The sequence below is a fragment of the Hemibagrus wyckioides genome, linkage group LG19 (assembly GCF_019097595.1).
Source record: "Hemibagrus wyckioides isolate EC202008001 linkage group LG19, SWU_Hwy_1.0, whole genome shotgun sequence".
Classification (NCBI taxonomy): Eukaryota; Metazoa; Chordata; class Actinopteri; order Siluriformes; family Bagridae; genus Hemibagrus; species Hemibagrus wyckioides.
The window spans coordinates 11216929-11233286 of NC_080728.1; the positions used below are offsets into that span (position 1 = coordinate 11216929).

The following is a 16358-nucleotide window of genomic DNA, read 5'->3' on the forward strand; positions in this document are numbered from 1 at the left end:
AAACCCTGTAAGAAAGCATGGCACACAGAGAATAACAATAAATCACACAATCAACACAGAAGTCTAAAAATGTTCATTTCGTTTATTGCATATCAAAACAACAGCCAAAACACTCTCCTAAGAACTGTATAAAAAGAGGTCTTTTTGGCAGATGATATCCAAAACGATGGTCAGCAGCCGTGTGAGTGTTTACACCTATACACTATTTGCTGAACATCAAGCAATAAAAGAGATGCAAAAGAGACAAATAATGAAGATGCTCTATAACCTGGTCTGTGTAGAATGTCAACATGTAAAAAAAGAGCTATTCACCTTTATTCATCACAAAAAAAAAAAGAAAACCCACAACAACTGATCTAGAGTGTGATTACGATAATTGCCCCTTTCCTGTAAGGGAAATTACAGCAACTGCTAATCTCTGTTAAATGATCAAATCTTAATCGTCTCGCATCGGGGAGTAAATCTCCTTTCTGTTGTGATGACTAACTGGAGAAAGAGCACAGCACAGACAAAACCGCACATGGGAGTTTGTTACTGAAATGTTTTCTTACAGCAGCATATGGAAAAATTTTCATTAACTCCAGACCAGCAAAAAGTGAGGTCAATTGGGTCTTGTTATCTAACTAGTACTAAGAGTTTTAATAAAGAGGATGATAAGCATGTGAAGAATGAGGTGAGAAATATACAGCAGAGATAATATCTGTTCATGCCTACAACAAACCACTCACTAAAGCTCTAGTAAACCACTTACACAGATATATATATAAAATAATACACCAAATTCACACATTCAATCCTGAAAATTTCTACAACTTTGTATCAAACAATACTGTCACATGCAGATTATTTACAACACCAAATACAACTAATTTCTCTGTTGGCTGGTTCTGTAACACAACTTTGCTGTGTAGAGAGCTGAAACTGATCAAAGATCAGCTGATGCTGGGCTGCGGTTGCTTTAGCAATCAAAGAACCATGTTTCCTCAAAGCACCAGAAAAACAGCTTATATAAAATTATAACCACATCCACCCAAGTACAAAATATTACTCACAATGTGAGCATTTCAGTGTTGTATTTACTCAGTTATAACATGGTTATAGCACTATTACTCCCCAAATATCCAAAGGATGTTGACCCCTGAGAGTCCCAGGTTGACTCTTCTGTAAGGGGACAAAAAGACACACAATGTTAGAATTTTTCCCCTTCTGTTTAAAGTCAGTTCTTCTAACTTGTATTACTTATTTACCTACAAACCAAACACATGCTAACAAATACAAGCAATATGCCTCTTGTATCAATCTTTTAGTAAAGTTGTCTGAATGTATTTGTGGTAGCCCATATTTGAATGAAAAGTCGTGTAAAATTTCCAAGATTCAGCAACTTCTGCTTGTGGCTAATCTCCATTAAGTCATTCAGTGTATTCAATGCATACACCCCTCCAAATCATTGAATTCAGGTGTTGTTTTTCAACTCTTAATGTTTCAGCATTGGACTATTTAATTCTCCCAACTTTGTGGGAACAGTTTGGGGATGACCCCTTCCTGTTCCAGCATGACTGCACACCAGTGTACAAAGCAAGGTCCGTAAAGACATGGATGAGAGATTTTGGTGTGGAGGAACTTGACAGAGTCCTGACCTCAACCTGATAGAACACCTTTGGGATGAATTAGAGCGGAGACTGTGAGCCAGACCAAAACTGGGACATCTGCTTTTACATGCACATGAATGTAATATGGAGTTGGCCCGCCCTTTGCAGCTATAACAGCTTCATCTTTTCTGGGAAGGCTTTCCACAAGGTTTAGGAGTGTGTTTATGGAAATTTTTGACCATTCCTCTAGAAGTGCATTTTTGAGGTCAGGCACTGACGTTGGACGAGAAGGTCTGGCTCACAATCTCCACTCTAATTCATCCCAAAGGTGTTCTATCGGGTTTGAGGTCAGGACTCTGGACATCCATGTCTTTATGGACCTTGCTTTGTGCACTGGTGTGCAGTCATGTTGGAACAGGAAGGGGTCATCCCCAAACTGTTCCCACAAAGTTGGGAGCATGAAATTGTCCAAAATGTCTTGGTATGCTGAAGAATTAAGGAGTTCCTTTCACTGGAACTAAGGGGACAAGCCCAACCCCTGAAAAACAACACCTGAATTCAAAGATCTGGAGGGGTGTCCCAAAACATTTTTATGCATTTATGTATGCAGTCAAAATAAATAAGCCAATTAAATATGAACATTTTTAAAACTGCTATAACTCATGCAATTTGAAACTGATCAACTGAGGTTCATATTAGTGAGAGTCCTTGTATGCTAATTTACACACTAGATTTTACTCTACTGCAGTTCTGGTGAAAATGTTCCTGTGAATAAGTCATGAATATATTTTCTATCCGGTTTAATAAACAAGGGCAGAATAACCATGTAGTAACTGCTGATAGTGAAACTCACCCCAGCATCCCAGATTCCTTGGTTTTGATAATGTAAAGGAACATGAGGATTGTGTGGAACAAATTGTTTCTGCCCTGTAAATATCAACAAGCCACGTTACAGGAATGAAGGTGATAATAACCGGCTGTAGTTTCAATCATACGGAGGGCGCAGTGGAAGAGAACATACTGTACCTTAGGCAGACTGTAGATATGGCCTTGATAGACAAGCTGATAGTGAGGTGGGTTGATGCTGCTCTGGTGAATGCAGAAGAGGTTCTCGTTGGAAAGATCTGTATAAACCATACAAAAAGAAGGTTGGGTGGAAAAAGAACAAGTCTAGAAAAAGATATACATTTTTGTATTATTTTTAGCATTACCTGGTTTGTTTGGAGTCTGGATGAAATGTTGAGATGTGAAAGTTTTTCCATCTGGGTACTTTGGGTGAGGAGGAAGTCTAGAGTCCAGGTATGTGCACAGAATATGCATGAGAATCTAAAAAAAGTGAGTGAGTAAGTAAGTAAGTAAATAAATAGTCAAAGCTATTTAAAGAGTAACCTAATGTGAAGTCTCCCAAACATTCATATAGGCCCTGTTCACACGGTACATTAACATATGTGTGACCAGGAATAAATACAGATGTGAACAGGGTCAAATGTGTCTTAGATGCACTGTGATCCAACTAATTGACTGAATTATTACAGACAGTTTGATAATAACACTGAATAAGCTCTCTGTTGCTAGGCTAATGGATCAAGACAGATCAAGACTCTGTAATATAAATTTTCCTTAGATTTTTGTCATCTAATCATTTATACCACCGGTTCTTAACCTGAGGGTTAAGACACTTTTATGTTGAAAACGGGTCTAAAATTCTTGCTTAATAGCACCACCTAGCGGCTACATGATCTAACTAATTAAATGCTGATTGGAAGGAGTCACACGGGCTTAGCAATTTTGTGGTTTGTGGTCCTCATAGCTGTACTGTTAATTAGACACAGAGCGATTTCATGTGAAGAACCAGTAAAAGCCAGTCTCATGGCTGAAAATAGATAGCGTCTTTTCCTCAGTCCTATTCAGCCATGACTGCACTGCCTCACATCCTCTATCCGAACCCAACCATCCCACTGAGTGAGTAGACAGAAACACTGAAGTTGTTTTATATTATATTCATCTTTATCCCTCTTACATTCAGGTTGGGGGATTCGCAAAACATTGTCAACCTTATAAGTGGGGGGGGGGGGGGGGGGTTAAGAACACCAGATTTATATGCATCATTAACAGACCACATGATTAAAATGTTTGAAAACAGTCTGTACAGGTACATGTAATATGATTCGCACGACATATCGCCTGAAACTAAAAGCGGAAGACGTTTGACATAATAAAAAGCGCTTGACAGGCTTTCTTCAGCGGAAATGATGCATGAAATCGAATCACAAGCATTCACCATGCCAGGTATGCATTCTGTCCCATCTATAACAGGACAGTGGAACTCACAGCAGAGTCAGTCGGGAGATCTGTGTCCCATTTTCGGTTCTTCAGCTTCCCACCACCGTTCCAGCGAAAGGAGCTCATGCAGCCGCTGTGGGCCAGCTCTAAAACAGCATTAGCATAGACAAATTGCAATTAATAAAAACTAACCAGACTCAAGCAACTCATCAGTGCACATGCCACCACATGACGTGGGTTATTTTTGTCTAAAGATAATTACCCTTGATTCTCTCTACCAGATACTCCTGGTTGGATGTGATGTCCAGGTATTGCACTATAGTGTTGATAGTGGGAATGGCTGAGGCTTTGGCTACAGCAGCCTGTTTCAGATTGCTGATACTGGCCTCTGAGGGGGGGGAGAAACCATGAAATGAGAATTTAAAAATGTAATACAAGGTGCTGGAAATCACTGTCATATGAGCAGATACCTCCTATCTGTAACTCCGGGCAGCCCATTCTCCTCAGTTGGCTGTTGATGGATTCTATTTCTTTAACCAAATGAACCAGAATGGTGTCATTTATCCACTGGGTGTGAGAGAACAGAACACATTAGCTTCAACAAAAAATAAATTAAATAAATAAATTAAAAATAAAAACAATCATAACAGCAACAATAATAATAATAATAATAAAACAATTAAAATGGCATCAGGATTTGGTTTGTATTTTTGTCATTAAAATTGATTTTTTTCCTGAGAATGCTATTTTGCTTGATCTAAATTTTCTTTCTAAATAATGTAATGACAGCAACAGAATGCAACTCACGTTTCTAAGTTTGGCAGTCCAGCTGTCAATGCTATCAGTAACCACACGACTGGTTGTGATCCGTGCCCAGACCTAAACAACACAAAAATAATTCAAACAATACATATCAACTCTGGCCTGGCTAACAAAAAAACAACACTGCACCACACACATGACTATGAACCATTCGGAAGTGCAGAGGTATTCAAATACCTGATTAAAACTTTTAAGGCACCAGTACTGTAAATGCTAAACTCACTATCTGAGTAAACGGTTAAATATACAAACACTTATCTTGACATGCAAGGTAGAGACAAGTGTCAGGGATATTTGGATTTTGCAAGCAGTCCATTTAAATGAAATGTGAATACAAGCATTGCCCATAAAAATGGATTTGAATTTGATATTTTTGCCAAATGATGTATTTTTTTTTTTATGAATAGGAAAAGAAAACCAGCTCACTTCTTCAGCAGCTTGTTTGGATCCCAGCTCAGTTTCGTCTTTGTGGGCAGAGGGAGCCTGTGAGCGGCAGGCTGGCTGGTACTGGAACTTCCTCAGGCTCTGAGCGTAATCGCCCATAGAGCGGTTGTAGTTCCAGAAGGTTGGACTGTGTGATTGAGATGTCGACTCTGGACTCCCTGATGAAGAATCAAACACACATCCTCAAGATAAGTAAGGAATAGTTGATGACGCTGACGAAATCCACATGTACCACAGTTTCTACACCCCAAGACATTGTTCAGGTATTTTATAGGTTTTTGCCTTTTAAAATGCACTTGTGTAGAACAAATTTCTTATACATCCCATTTTTTAGCCTTGGTTGCTAATTCAAAACGTTGTTTTGGAACTACTAGCAGAGGCTTGAGCCATTGATATGCAGTTACTTGAGAGAGAGAGAGAGAGAGAGAGAGAGAGAGAGACTGTGATTGTAGGCAAAAAAGCCTGTGAACATCATTATTTTGTCGTTTATTCATTCATTCATTGTGTTTTTTTGATTGATTGATTTTTTAATGCCATGTTAGCTTCAATGGCTATATTATGCCAAAAGTTTGAATGTAGTTAAAACAGTGTGATATTCGATAGATAGGGTTACATTGATACATAAGATGGCAAGAACAGTTTATATAAGTTTTCTGAGGTTTACGCTTGTTAAGAAGTTCAGAATCTTGTACGGTGGAGCTGTCTTGAAGATATTTTCTAAAGTGTCTTCTGAATAAAATTTCTGCCTTATAGTGCTCAGGGCAGGGCAGTGGAGTAGAATGTGTTTTAGTGATGTAGGTATTTTGCAGGCTTGACATAGTGGTGGTTCTTCCGCTTTTAGCAGGTGGCCATGGGTGAGTCTCGTGTGGCCAATGAAGCACCTTGTGTACACTGTTTGGTCAAGTCTACTTGAAAAGTCTCCTGTGGATAGTGGGGTTAATTTCGTGTAATTTGTTGTGGGGGTAGTTGTGCCATTCCACTTGCCACTTATTTGTGGTGTAAGAATTCAGTATAGGTCTGAGATCTGATGTAGGGATTTGGCATCTGGTTTCATTCATTGTGTGCAGTGGTAGATGTGGAACTGTAATGTCACGGATTCAACAGTCCTGTGGTATACGCTTCAATATTAATCATGAAATCATACATCTAATACGACAACATTGAGGATACTTTACCAAGATGGCCTCGGTGGCTCTTCTCTTCCTCTGAACGCAGGAATTTCTCCAAAGATTTAAGGTCATCCATGTAGTCTTCCTTCCCTCCAGGAGAGCTAAAAACAGAAGGTGATGTGCGATAGCGTGTTCTTAGACTGGTGCCTTCTACTGGGCCCAGGCTGCTCGGGTAAGGAGAGGAAGATGGACTGTAGTTCAATACCTAAAGAAATACGCTGTTATTAGCAGATTGTACTGAAAATAGCATTCATCATGAAATCTTTGTCACTGATAGTAAAGGGGAAGGACTATTTACAGCTGTTGTAATACAAGCACTAACTATAAATTCTTAAAAAGTATCTTCCTCACACCACACCTTCATCGAATATATTGTCCACTGACACTGTTCCAGCATGACAATGCCTTTGTGCAGAAAGCATGAACACATCAACCCTGACCTAAACCCCACTGAACATCTTTAGGATGAAGTTGAATGCAAAGTTTGTGCCACACCTCACTAACGCTCTTGTGGTTGAATGAGTACAAACTCCTAACCCCATGTTACAATACCTAGTGGAAAGGCTTCTCAAACAGTCTGAGGGCATTATACCTACAGTTGATGCACCTCACTTTTGGTCATATCTAGTGTTCTTCTTAGGTCGAATTATAGATGTACTTGATCTGCTACAGCTGCAAAGGGATATTGACGTACTAGACATAGTTATAACATTATAACAACTTAAAAACACCAGTTCTATAGGTGAGCTCACCAAGGGGCAGAAATGTCACATATTTTAATAGAAACTCTGGCTTCTTCAAGGTGTGACAGTATAAGATCTTATATACCCAAATAAAAGCTCATTGGTCTCCGGTGCTGTGTACAGACCTTGCCAAATGCCACAGAAGGAGAAAAAGGTCTGCCGCTGCCAGGAGTAGAAGGGCTGCTCAGAGGCGGGCTGTACCCAGACACACAACTGGGGGAAAACTTTGGACTGGTGCTGGGGGGCCGTGCAGGGCTGAAACTGAGCACGTTCTGTCCCTGTAGTGGAGATGACTGGGAAGCCACCGGAGTCTCTTTCTTCTCTGGCTTTTGGGGTGGGGAAGCCTGAATTCCTGTAGACACACAATGTGTACAGCTCAGAAAGCAAAGTATTCTAATGCATGCAGACAGGCAAATAAGAATGTAGTCATTCTTCCAAGATTGTTTACATATTCAAGCAGGAAGGACTTTCAAGCATATAATCTATTGGAAACAAAAAAATTAAAAAACAAACCAAAAAAAAAAACAAAAACAGTATCAGTTGCGAAACAGTTAAACTTGCATTATGCCACTGTATTTGATGGCCAAAACCTGCACTTTTAAAAGCTTTCCATGTTCTTATTGTATGTACCTAAATCTTAAAAAGACTTACTCTTTGGTATATTCTGCATTTTATCTAGAACTCCAATGTCAAACCTGATGCAGCAGGTTACTGTAGTGAAAGGAGTCATTTGGGATTGTCTAAATGGACCACAAGTCACTTGGAGCAAATATTTCTGCATGATAATTACCAGAGTTGCGGAGGCCGAGGAGTCGATGTTGCTCTGGAGAGATAGTAATGGTTGAAGGTGCCATGGTGTACTTGAAATACTTCCAGAAATCAAAGACAGCATTCAGGCTGAACAGAGAGGCTAGGGCAAGTTCTGGTAATAAAAAACAAAAACAAAAAAAAAACAATTCTTAGAAGAAAAATAACATGCACAAGACCACACTACCAACCAAAGACTTTTCATGTAATGGCACACTTTAGCCAAACACAGTATATATAACGAAACATTTAATCTCTCAATTTGTTTATACTCTCTCACGGTCAAACCTGAGCTCAAACCTGTCTGAGAATCCCTACTTACCAATGTACCAGATTGGCCAGTAAGTTATATTATAGTATCTGCTGAGCAGCTTTCCTGACCTGCAAAACATGTTCATTCTTATTAAAAGTATCAGTATTAAAAAAAACATAATATGACATCACTTATATGCAAGCTATTTGTAGAATTCCTTACATTTCTGTGTAAATCATTCCAGCCAGAGAGACGTTGAGAACGGCCCAGGCTAGGAGAACCTGGCGCTCCTGTTCCTCTCTCCTCATCTTCATGGTCCTGTCAATGAGAGAGGTTGTGCCGTCTCTTTGCGGTGTCATTGCCTGCTTTGGTTTTGTGCTGCCTGCAAGCAAAACAAATTTTCAGATGAAAATGAAATGACTCCACCTCTTGTTTTTTTTTTTTAGCCACACTTTGTACATTCGCTGCTAGATTCGCCAACTTTTTAGACTCGTCTGGAGACAAATCTAGTGGCTTTCTGAGCAGATGAGCACATTGTACCACTCTGTAGCTCACATCACACCTGAGATAAGAGTGCAGATCCGGTAGACTCATGACCAGTGTGAAGGATGTGCAAAACTACTGACCGACTACCAATGTTCAACTCTCTTCTACTGAATTTACAAATAATAAAAAATACAATTATTCCATTTGCAGCTTTTTTATCTTTCCAAATGAGTTCAGTCTGGATTTTTGTAAAAATGTAAACAGGCGATTTGACTCCTATTTGTAAATATGTAAATAATTTATAGAAAAATGACCAATTTCTGTTTAAAAAACAAAAAAAGTAGTGAATATTCTCCCCCCTATTCTAATGAAACTCTAACTCCATTCTATTCTATACTCAGTGCCTTCAGAAAAATTTCATGCAACACTTTGTGACGTGCAAATAACCCTAATGATTTACTGAATATGTAAATTAGTCCAAACTGCCAACTTCTACAGAGGAAATCTTCTGCAGCTTTGCCCTCAGTTCATGTTTCCTGACATGACACATGCACGAGCTCTGCCACTATAAAGGCAAGCCCAAAGCAACCTAGGTGCATGAGCCACTGAAGCACGTGCCTGCTCCTTACAGCCCCACGTTATTATATATAAGGATCAGAGTAATATGGAATATGGAATGAACTCAGTGATATTTTGTGCTTACCTTCCTTAGCCTAAAACACAGCACCGGCTAAGCGCCCTCTGCTAACTGTAGCGCTTCAATAGTGTTTTAAAATAAACCTAATACAGAAACTTGTAGCTGAAACACACGGCAAATAAACGATGACTAAAGGTACACAAAGCTACCAGAAATTCATACTTTAAAACTCATGGACCTAGCATGCATCGCCCAGGCGCCAAACTGTGCGGCATGAGAACGCTGGCTGAATCCCAAATAGCTGTCTGTTGAGGACGTAGTGCACTAGATAAGTGCTAGAAGTAATTATAGCATCGCCTTTGTAGGGCGCGTTTATAGGAATAGGTGGCTGGTATGGGAAACAACCCATAAGAAGTCCACTCACGTCAATTCACCGGAAGGAAGCAGTGTTTTCTCCATTCAAATATTTCAAAATAAAAGCTGTAGAGTAAGATTCGGATTTTTTTTTTTTATTTCTTATTTTTTATTCTTTTTTTTACCTGTTCTAATTTAGTTGTTTCATTTATTTTCGTTCTGGGATTAACTCAGTTTGCCACAATGAGTTACTTTTAACATTATATATTTTTTTCATTCCTTTTCAGTGAAACTAGCATAATATCTTCCATTTGAAGAACTGCTGTGTGTTTACACATGTGCCATATTTCCAAGCACAACATTCAAAACTCTGTATGAAGTCACATATCATTGCCATCTCTAATATGTCAACACAGGGAGTACAATTTAGGCAGTAATGCTGTATTTTTTCCATAAGTAAAGGTTATAAATGTAGAGGTAGCTGAAATTAAATCTTTAATTGTGGAGATGTGTCTTCAACCATTCCTTATATTTATCTGAATCCTGAGAGTGAGAGAACACTGCAACTTTTGAAACTTTTCTCAGTGAGAGAACACTTGAAACTTTTCTCAGTCCAGAATATTTCAATTACAACATGAAATCATTTCACCCTTGCATGTAGTTAATGTTGCTCTAATACAAGAGACGTTCTTCTGGCTCAGTGTTTCCTCAAGCATTCTCCCTGACCTGTGTGTGTTATTCTCCATTTCAGAAGTGGAGAAGTGTCTGCAGGGGTGGAGAAGAGAGGTGGTATAGTTTTGGGGAATATAGAGGTGCTCTTTTAGGCATTAAAAGCCTTTTCACATGGAGATGCCGGGGATTGAACCCGGGGCCTCATACATGCAAAGCATGCGCTCTACCACTGAGCTACATCCCCTCCACACAAAGAAAAAATGGACACTTTAGGCCAGACGATGATACATGACTTAAGTTAACTTCTTTAAAATATACATTATAAAATATAAATTCTAGAAATTTCAAACAAACAGGTTTCAAGTGATTGAAACACGAGAACCCACAGGTACCGTTTACTATAGTCAACTTTAAACAGTCATGCATTAGTTTGGACTAAAATTGCAGCACAGCAACAACAGTGGACAATATCGAGGAGCACTAGTATCAAGATAACCGGTTAACTCTAATGTTAAGTGTTGGGTGTGTTATTTTCCATTTCAGGCATGTTGTCATGAAGAGCTGTCAGCAGGAGCAGTATAGTTAGGGAGATTGTAGAGGTGCCCTTCTTAGGATTAAAAGCTGTCTTACATGGAGATGCCGGGGATTGAACCCGGGACCTCATACATGCAAAGCATGCGCTCTACCACTGAGCTACATCCCCACTACCCATCTGCTTATGAACACTGTAGTTACAGGGAATATGGAGGTGCTATTCTTGGCTTAAAAGTCACGTTATATGGAGATGCCGGGGATCGAACCCGGGGCCTCATACATGCAAAGCATGCGCTCTACCACTGAGCTACATACCCTCCCCGCAAAGAAAAAATGGACACTTTAGGTCAGACGATGATACATGACAAGTTAAATTCTTTAGAATATACATTATAAAATATAAATTCTAGAAATTTCAAACAGACAGGTTTTAAGTGATTGAAACACGAGAACCCACAGGTACCGTTTACTATAGTCAACTTTAAACAGTCATGCATTAGTTTGGACTAAAATTGCAGCACAGCAACAACGGTGGACAATATCTAGTAGCACTAGTATCAAGCTAACAGGCTAACTCTAATGTTAAGTGTTGTGTGTGTTATTTTTCTTTTCAGACATGTTGTCATGAGCAGTATAGTTATGGAGATTGTAGAGGTGCCCTTCTTAGGATTAAAAGCTGCTTTACATGGAGATGCCGGGGATTGAACCCGGGGCCTCATACATGCAAAGCATGCGCTCTACCACTGAGCTACATCCCCTCAATGTCTTGGCTGGTGATGTGTTCGACGCAAAGTTACAATATACACTTCATCAGTAAAAGTCACAGAAACTGCTTGATCAACTTTTTTTGATCATCATTCTCAACCATAAGTTCCATTCATGTTTAACAGAAATTACATCAAATCAACATCCACAAATAAAATCCACCTCTCCACATTTAAATTTATTTGCAGCAGCACAGGAATTAAATTTTAGATTCATTTACAAGAATTGGTATGTTTTTGTATACACTGTATTATCATCTGACCTAAAGTGTCTGTTTTCTCATGCGTAGTGGGGATGTAATGCTTTGCATGTATGAGGCCCCGGGTTCAATCCCTGGCATCTCCATATAACATGGATTTTAATCCAAGAAGAGCACCTCCATATTCCCTGTAACTATACCACTCCTGCAGATATTCTGGACAGACAAAAGTTTCATGCTTACTGATCACATCATTATAGTGTTCTCTCACTCTTTTGGGATTGAGAGAAATATAAGGAATGGGGAAGACACATCTCCACATTTAAAGATTTGATTTCAGCTACCTCTACTTTTTGAGCTATACTTATGGAAAAAAAGAAATACTGCCTTACTGCCTAAAATGCACTTCTTGTATTCACATCTCCCTTGGAGTTAATATAAATATGTATTAGGAATATGAATTTTTTAAAACCTGTCTTTTTTAAGCGTCTAGAATCAGTATATTTTTACACTTTAAAGAATTTGACGCTAAATAAAACACTATATTATCCTCCGACCGAAAGTGCATGTTTCTTCACATGAACTGGGGATGTAGCTCAGTGGTAGAGCGCATGCTTTGCATGTATGAGGCCCCGGGTTCAATCCCCGGCATCTCCAACCACTATTATTTTAAACTTTTCAAAAGGAGCACGTTAATAAGTAATGTCCGAAAACTGACAACACAGAAGACTAAATAACGATAAAGAGAAAGAGAAAGATGCGTGATGTGGATGACATTCACCGTCCTGACAGACACACCGTTTTCTTACCCTTCCTAACAAGCATATTTTCCAAGAACATTTTGCACACATATTCGCACAAAAATTATAATTAGGCTTGTAACAAGACATTGATATAGAAACCTGATTTTTCTATGCTAATGTTCTGAACAGTATACAGTGGTGTAATAAATAGTAAAGTCGTTTGTCTTGGATTCGGAGCTTTTATGTTGAAAAATAACAGCCGCCCTGTTTAGTCACGTGACTAGTGGAAGGCAATCCACTCCTTTCACTAACCTTCTGTTATGAACTTGAAATGACGGTGAGTCTTTACGAGCTTTAGAACCCAGATATATTTACAGAGACAAATGCTACCTAAAATGCTGTTACTTTTACACAACCCATGATTTCATCCAATAAGTCGTGAGATAAGAGCAGTAATAAGAGGTTCATGGTAGGCTGTAAGATGGCCACATACATGAAAAGAAGAAGCTGTATAAGAATGGTTTGTTTCTTTTCTCTTACAGACATGCGCACTGTGTCTCTACTTTCATTAAAGCCCATTAATTATAGCCCATGTCCTGTTGATTAGTTTTGTTTTGGGGTTTGTTTGGTAGTTTCAGTGCCTCCTACTTGGTGCAGTTTGTTAAAATTGTCACTACATGGTATTTGAGGACAATTTTTTTTTAAATGATGAGCTTATGGACGTAACAGTGGCGATATTTAGGAACGACAAACATACACTATATTGCCAAAAGTTTTGGGACACCCCTCCAAATCATTGAATTCAGGGGTTGGGCTCGGTCCCGTAGTTCCAGTGCAATGAACTCTTAATGCTTCAGCTTCATACCAAGACATTTTGGACAATTTCATGCTCCCAACTTTGTGGGAACAGTTTGGGGATGACCCCTTCCTGTTCCAACATGACCGCACACCAGTGTACAAAGCAAGGTCCATAAAGACATGGATAAGATGAATGTTTATGGGAATTTTTGACCATTCCTCTAGAAGCGCATTTGTGAGGTCAGGCACACGGTCTCCGCTCTAATTCATCCCAAAGGTGTTCTATCAGGTTGAGGTCAGGACTCTGTGAAGTTCCTCCACACCAAACTCACTCATCCATGTCTTTATGGATCTTGCTTTGTGCACTGGTGTGCAGTCATGTTGGAACAGGAAGGGGTCATCCCCAAACTGTTCCCACAAAGTTGGGAGCGTGAAATTGTCCAAAATGTCTTGGTATGCTGAAGCATTAAGAGTTCCTTTCACTGGAACTAAGGGGCCGGGGCCGACCCCTGAAAAACAACACCTGAATTCAATGATTTGGAGGGGTGTCCCAAAAATGTTGGGATGTATTTCTCCTTCTTCATCGTCATCATCTTTTTCTTCGTCGTCTTCTTATTGTTATTTTATACACATACACAATATCTCAAACACAAGTAAATTTCCAGCATTTTAAAATCTGATTATTCCCAGAAGTGAAAAAGGGTGAAAAGCATCGTCCCAGTCCCTGCCTTCTGTACGTTTACAACATATTTTACTTATGGAAAAATATTTTTTATATATATATTTTACTCATTATTGTCAAAAAAGAATTTATAAGTTACCTAGTCACCTGAGGTAAAAGACAGTTATGGCATTTAAACACAAGCCTCTTCATCTTCTCTCCTCTCAAAGAGAAACAGGCTAAAACCAGGCCGAGGTTAAAAAGTAACTTAAATGCTGTTTCCATATTGTATAAAAATAGATCTGTCCAAGTACTTTCTTTGAAACCTAATTTTTCCTCATTTCTTGGCCAGATTACAGACACCATTATACTGTGCTTTATGAATGTCAGTTTATAACAGTTTGTTTCTGTTGATCTTGTCTTTTCTGTAAAAGGTCAAATAGTACTTTGGAAAAAGGACAAGATGAGCAATCCACTTAGAGGAGAAGTTATCAGATTGTACAAGAATGTGAGAAAATCTTTGCTTTTACAATTCATTTGCATTTTTACGTCATGAATACAGGGTGTCTGTGTACTTTTCCATTTAATGGAATGTTGGAATCTGCAGTTACAGTACATTTTATCATTATATTATTATTTATTTATTTTTTTTTTTAAAGCTTCTCTATCTTGGAAGGGAATACCCAAAAGGCACAGTCTACTTCAGGGAGCGCCTAAAATCAGCTTTTCTGAAGAACAAAGATGTCACAGACCCTGAGAAGATCCGAAAGCTTATTGATCGAGGGGAATTTGTGATTAAGGAACTTGAAGCCCTTTATTTCCTCCGGAAATACAGAGCCATGAAGAAACGCTATTACGACCCAGAACACTGAGGCCATCATGTCTCTACAAAATGGAGATGAAAATCTGTTTCAGGTTTATCCTTTTTCCTTTCGAAGATGAATATTACAGTGTTGTTGATACAATATGTCTGTCCATTGTACAGATCACAATGCCCAACCTGCCACGGGTATTACTCACTTGAGAGGAAATTCAAGCACTGCTTTATAATGATTCATGTCCTTAAAAAAAAGTTACAGTTTCATATTACTATCAAAGACTATTCTCAATTGCCACTGATTTTGTAAATAACTCTTATGTGTGTTGCTATATATATATATATATATACATGTGATGGTTTATAAGAGTGAATGCAACAATAAATAGATTAGGAAAAGACTTTGTGTGGTTTATTTCTCACACCTGAGATCAATTTGTTATTTATATATACTGTACAGAGGAGGAATGTGAAATAGTCCATACTGTGCTGTAATAGTAAGATTAGTATTTCTATTAAGAAGATGATCTTCAGCTGAGATTTTCTTAAGCACTTAAGAAAGAATTAGCAAGTGTGTGTGCAAAGTGAGATGTACAGAGGTGTAGAGCACCAATTAAATATAAGCAAATACACAGATCAGGCATAACATTATGAGCACTGACAGGTGAAGTGAATAAAACTGATTATCTCCTCATCATGGCACCTGTTGCATTGACCACGGAGCAATGGAAGAAGGTGGCCTGGTCTGATGAATCACGTTTTCTTTTACATCACGTAGATTGCCGGGTGCGTCGCTTACCTTGGGAAAACATGGCACCAAGATGCACTATGGGAAGAGGGCAAGCCGGTGGAGGCAGTGTCGTGCTTTGGGCAATGTTCTGCTGGGAAAGCTTGGGTCCTGCCAACCATGTGGATGTTACTTTGACACGTATCACCTACATAAGCATTGTTGTAGACCATGTACACAGTTTCATGGAAACGGTATTTCCTGATGGCTGTGGCCTTTTTCAGCAGGATAATGCGGCATGCCACGAAGCAAAAATGGTTCAGGAATGGTTTGATGAACACAACAATGAGTTTGAGGTGTTGACTTGGCCTCCAAATTCCCCAGATCTCAATCCAACTGAGCATCTGTGGGATGTGCTGAACACACAACTCCGATCCATGGAGGCCCCACCTCGCAACTTACAGGACTTTAAGGATCTGCTGCTAGCATCTTGGTGCCAGATACCACAGCACACCTTCAGGGATCTAGTCGAGTCCATGCCTCAACCAGTCAGGGCTGTTTTGGCAGCAAAAGGGGGACCAACACAATTTTAGGCGGGTGGTCATAATGTTATGGCTGATCAGTGTATGTAATATTGAATACATTTAACTCCTTTGTACAAAGTATCAGATTTTTCTTGTGATGTTTGTTTCTGTCTATAATGACTGTTTCTGTCACAATGAATCAAATCGAATCACTAAATGGGTGGTCAGACCATAGGTTTTCCGTATTCTGTATCAATTTTGCATTAAGATAAAATAACATGATAGAAGTAAAACTATAAAGCTACAAAATGCATATTTTTTTAATGCATTA

The 16358-nt window shown here is 39.0% G+C and overlaps 2 protein-coding genes and 5 non-coding genes across 9 annotated transcripts; 2 read left to right on the forward strand and 5 right to left on the reverse strand.

Annotated features, from left to right (window-relative positions):
* Positions 1-62: 62 nt before the first annotated feature.
* On the reverse strand, positions 63-9547 carry tmem209 (transmembrane protein 209). Its single transcript, XM_058416721.1, has 15 exons — positions 9300-9547; positions 8333-8492; positions 8180-8238; positions 7841-7972; positions 7176-7402; positions 6314-6512; positions 5121-5296; positions 4680-4751; positions 4343-4439; positions 4135-4260; positions 3921-4018; positions 2801-2915; positions 2616-2713; positions 2443-2516; positions 63-1161 (listed from the first exon to the last, which is right to left on the reverse strand). Exons 2-15 carry the CDS (start codon positions 8467-8469, stop codon positions 1107-1109), a joined length of 1665 nt encoding a protein of 554 aa, XP_058272704.1. The 5' UTR covers positions 8470-8492; positions 9300-9547; the 3' UTR covers positions 63-1106.
* On the forward strand, positions 5383-15089 carry lyrm5a (LYR motif containing 5a). 3 transcript variants are annotated; one of them, XM_058416722.1, is made up of 3 exons: positions 5383-5401; positions 14394-14467; positions 14619-15089. In XM_058416722.1, exons 2-3 carry the CDS (start codon positions 14423-14425, stop codon positions 14829-14831), a joined length of 258 nt encoding a protein of 85 aa, XP_058272705.1. In that variant the 5' UTR covers positions 5383-5401; positions 14394-14422; the 3' UTR covers positions 14832-15089. The 3 variants fall into 3 exon arrangements, with proteins under 3 accessions (XP_058272705.1, XP_058272706.1, XP_058272707.1); XM_058416723.1 differs by lacking the exon at positions 5383-5401 and adding an exon at positions 12758-12837 and having other exon boundaries at positions 14619-15087; XM_058416724.1 differs by lacking the exon at positions 5383-5401 and adding an exon at positions 12867-13020.
* On the reverse strand, positions 10432-10503 carry trnaa-ugc (transfer RNA alanine (anticodon UGC)). The gene has a single exon. It is a non-coding gene; the product is annotated as a tRNA-Ala (tRNA).
* On the reverse strand, positions 10891-10962 carry trnaa-ugc (transfer RNA alanine (anticodon UGC)). The gene has a single exon. It is a non-coding gene; the product is annotated as a tRNA-Ala (tRNA).
* On the reverse strand, positions 11039-11113 carry trnaa-ugc (transfer RNA alanine (anticodon UGC)). Its single transcript has one exon. It is a non-coding gene; the product is annotated as a tRNA-Ala (tRNA).
* On the reverse strand, positions 11480-11551 carry trnaa-ugc (transfer RNA alanine (anticodon UGC)). Its single transcript has one exon. It is a non-coding gene; the product is annotated as a tRNA-Ala (tRNA).
* trnaa-ugc (transfer RNA alanine (anticodon UGC)) lies at positions 12343-12414 on the forward strand. Its single transcript has one exon. It is a non-coding gene; the product is annotated as a tRNA-Ala (tRNA).
* Positions 15090-16358: the final 1269 nt, after the last annotated feature.

Bases quoted from the DNA above. Each gene is read 5' to 3' on its own strand.
- tmem209 (XM_058416721.1), bottom strand. From the start codon at position 8,469: ATGACACCGCAAAGAGACGGCACAACCTCTCTCATTGACAGGACCATG. The intron at 2,916-3,920 runs GTGAGTTCCACT...CACTTTTTTTAG, and splicing joins ATCTCCCGACTGACTCTGCT to ATTCTCATGCATATTCTGTG. The intron at 2,714-2,800 runs GTAATGCTAAAA...TGGTTTATACAG, and splicing joins CCAGACTCCAAACAAACCAG to ATCTTTCCAACGAGAACCTC.
- lyrm5a (XM_058416722.1), top strand. From the start codon at position 14,423: ATGAGCAATCCACTTAGAGGAGAAGTTATCAGATTGTACAAGAAT. The intron at 14,468-14,618 runs GTGAGAAAATCT...TTTTTTTTAAAG, and splicing joins TTATCAGATTGTACAAGAAT to CTTCTCTATCTTGGAAGGGA.